Below are 1,591 nucleotides of genomic sequence, written 5' to 3'. Positions count from 1 at the left end.
TGGGGGTAGTTCTTTGTAGGTAGGCATTGATCTTGGGGGTAGTTCTTTGTAGGTAGGCATTGATCTTGGGTTATTATTATTATTATTATTATTATTATTATTATTATCATTATTGGGTGAGAGAGCAGTGCATGCCATCAAAGTGACACTGGGGTACAAATATACGAAGCTCAGCATACCCATCATGACTACCCGTCTGATAAGAGTACACCAGGCACATGCATCACAACGAAATGTGCACAATAAACAGCGCATAACCTTGCAAGTAAGGGCTCAGTTAGAATTTTTTTCATGTTGAGTAGCCCATCCTGCTCAAAAGGTCCCTGAATAAGAGTTGTTTAAGGACGTTGAACGAAACACCCATGTTTCCAGAGGTGAATTATCCAAACCCCGAAGAATTCTTCTCCCCACATGCCTATGATGCTCCCCGACTACTTCTGCTCTTGATCAGAGATGCCCGTATCTTCATGATTAAACAACTGACAAGTACATCTGTTATTGAACAGAATATTTGCTATAGCTCATCTTTTATACCGAGACAAAACATGTACATGATAACACTTCCAATTAGTTAAGGTCAGAAACCATGAGAGACACTGCCGAGTACTGTATTTGGACATTATTATTATTATTATTATTATTATTATTATTATTATTATTATTATTATTATTATTATTATTATTATTATTATTATCATTTAAAGATTCGTTTGAGAAATGCACTCACCTCTCTAATTACATCTTTCACTCTTTGTATCCGCTGTTCTTTGTCGTAAGACTTATCCATTCGTAACAATGCCTACAGGAGATCAGAACAACCATGATTAAGCATTAATCATTAAACATTGATCATTAAACATAGAACAATCGATATTATATCTTCATTTTTTTAAATCCGATATTGAATAAGAGGAATTACATTTAATACGATCGATAGATTTTTCTTGATCTGACCAGTTACTGGTTATTGCCTATGTGCTTACAAGACTTTCTATACTCGTACAGAGTGGTGTGTATTCATTTCAGGTTCATATATATGGGTGTATATATGGATGTATATATATTTAAGTATATGAATGTCTACGACGGTTACTATGACAGAACCTCTCATATGAACTTGTGATGCCTATAAACAATCGTGTTTATATCGCTAGCGAGAGACAATTATCCGCCATTGCTGCCGCGACTACATGCTTCTGTTGCTCTTTTACTCTTTTACTTGTTTCAGTCATTTGACTGTGGTCATGCTGGAGCACCGCTTTCTTTTAGTCGAGCAAATCGACCCCAGGACTTATTCTTTGTAAGCCTAGTACTTATTCTATCGGTCTCTTTTGCCGAATCGCTATGTTATGGGGACGTAAACTCACCAGCATCGGTTGTCAAGTGATGTTGTGGGGGACAAACACAGACACAAACACACATGTAAGCTCGTAATAACTGTATTAATATTTGGAAATTTATAAAAAAATTTTAATATTATTGATACCATAATATATACGAACACTCAATATAAATTCAGCATATCATATTCCTATTGAATATTTCTAATTAATGAATTTATATATATATATATATATATATATATATATAT

The 1,591-nt window shown here is 34.3% G+C and overlaps 1 protein-coding gene across 1 annotated transcript in view; it reads right to left on the bottom strand.

The window, feature by feature from the left end:
- The window catches only part of LOC106869754 (protein white), an 18,009-nt gene that overhangs the window by 3,024 nt on the left and 13,394 nt on the right, over positions 1–1,591 (bottom strand). Inside the window, exon 5 of the mRNA XM_052977117.1 lies at positions 728–799. Coding sequence (XP_052833077.1) covers positions 728–799 — 72 coding nt within the window. The remainder of the gene's footprint in view (positions 1–727; positions 800–1,591) is intronic.

The sequence above is a fragment of the Octopus bimaculoides genome, chromosome 27 (assembly GCF_001194135.2).
Source record: "Octopus bimaculoides isolate UCB-OBI-ISO-001 chromosome 27, ASM119413v2, whole genome shotgun sequence".
Classification (NCBI taxonomy): Eukaryota; Metazoa; Mollusca; class Cephalopoda; order Octopoda; family Octopodidae; genus Octopus; species Octopus bimaculoides.
This window is presented reverse-complemented; position numbering and strand designations above follow the sequence as displayed.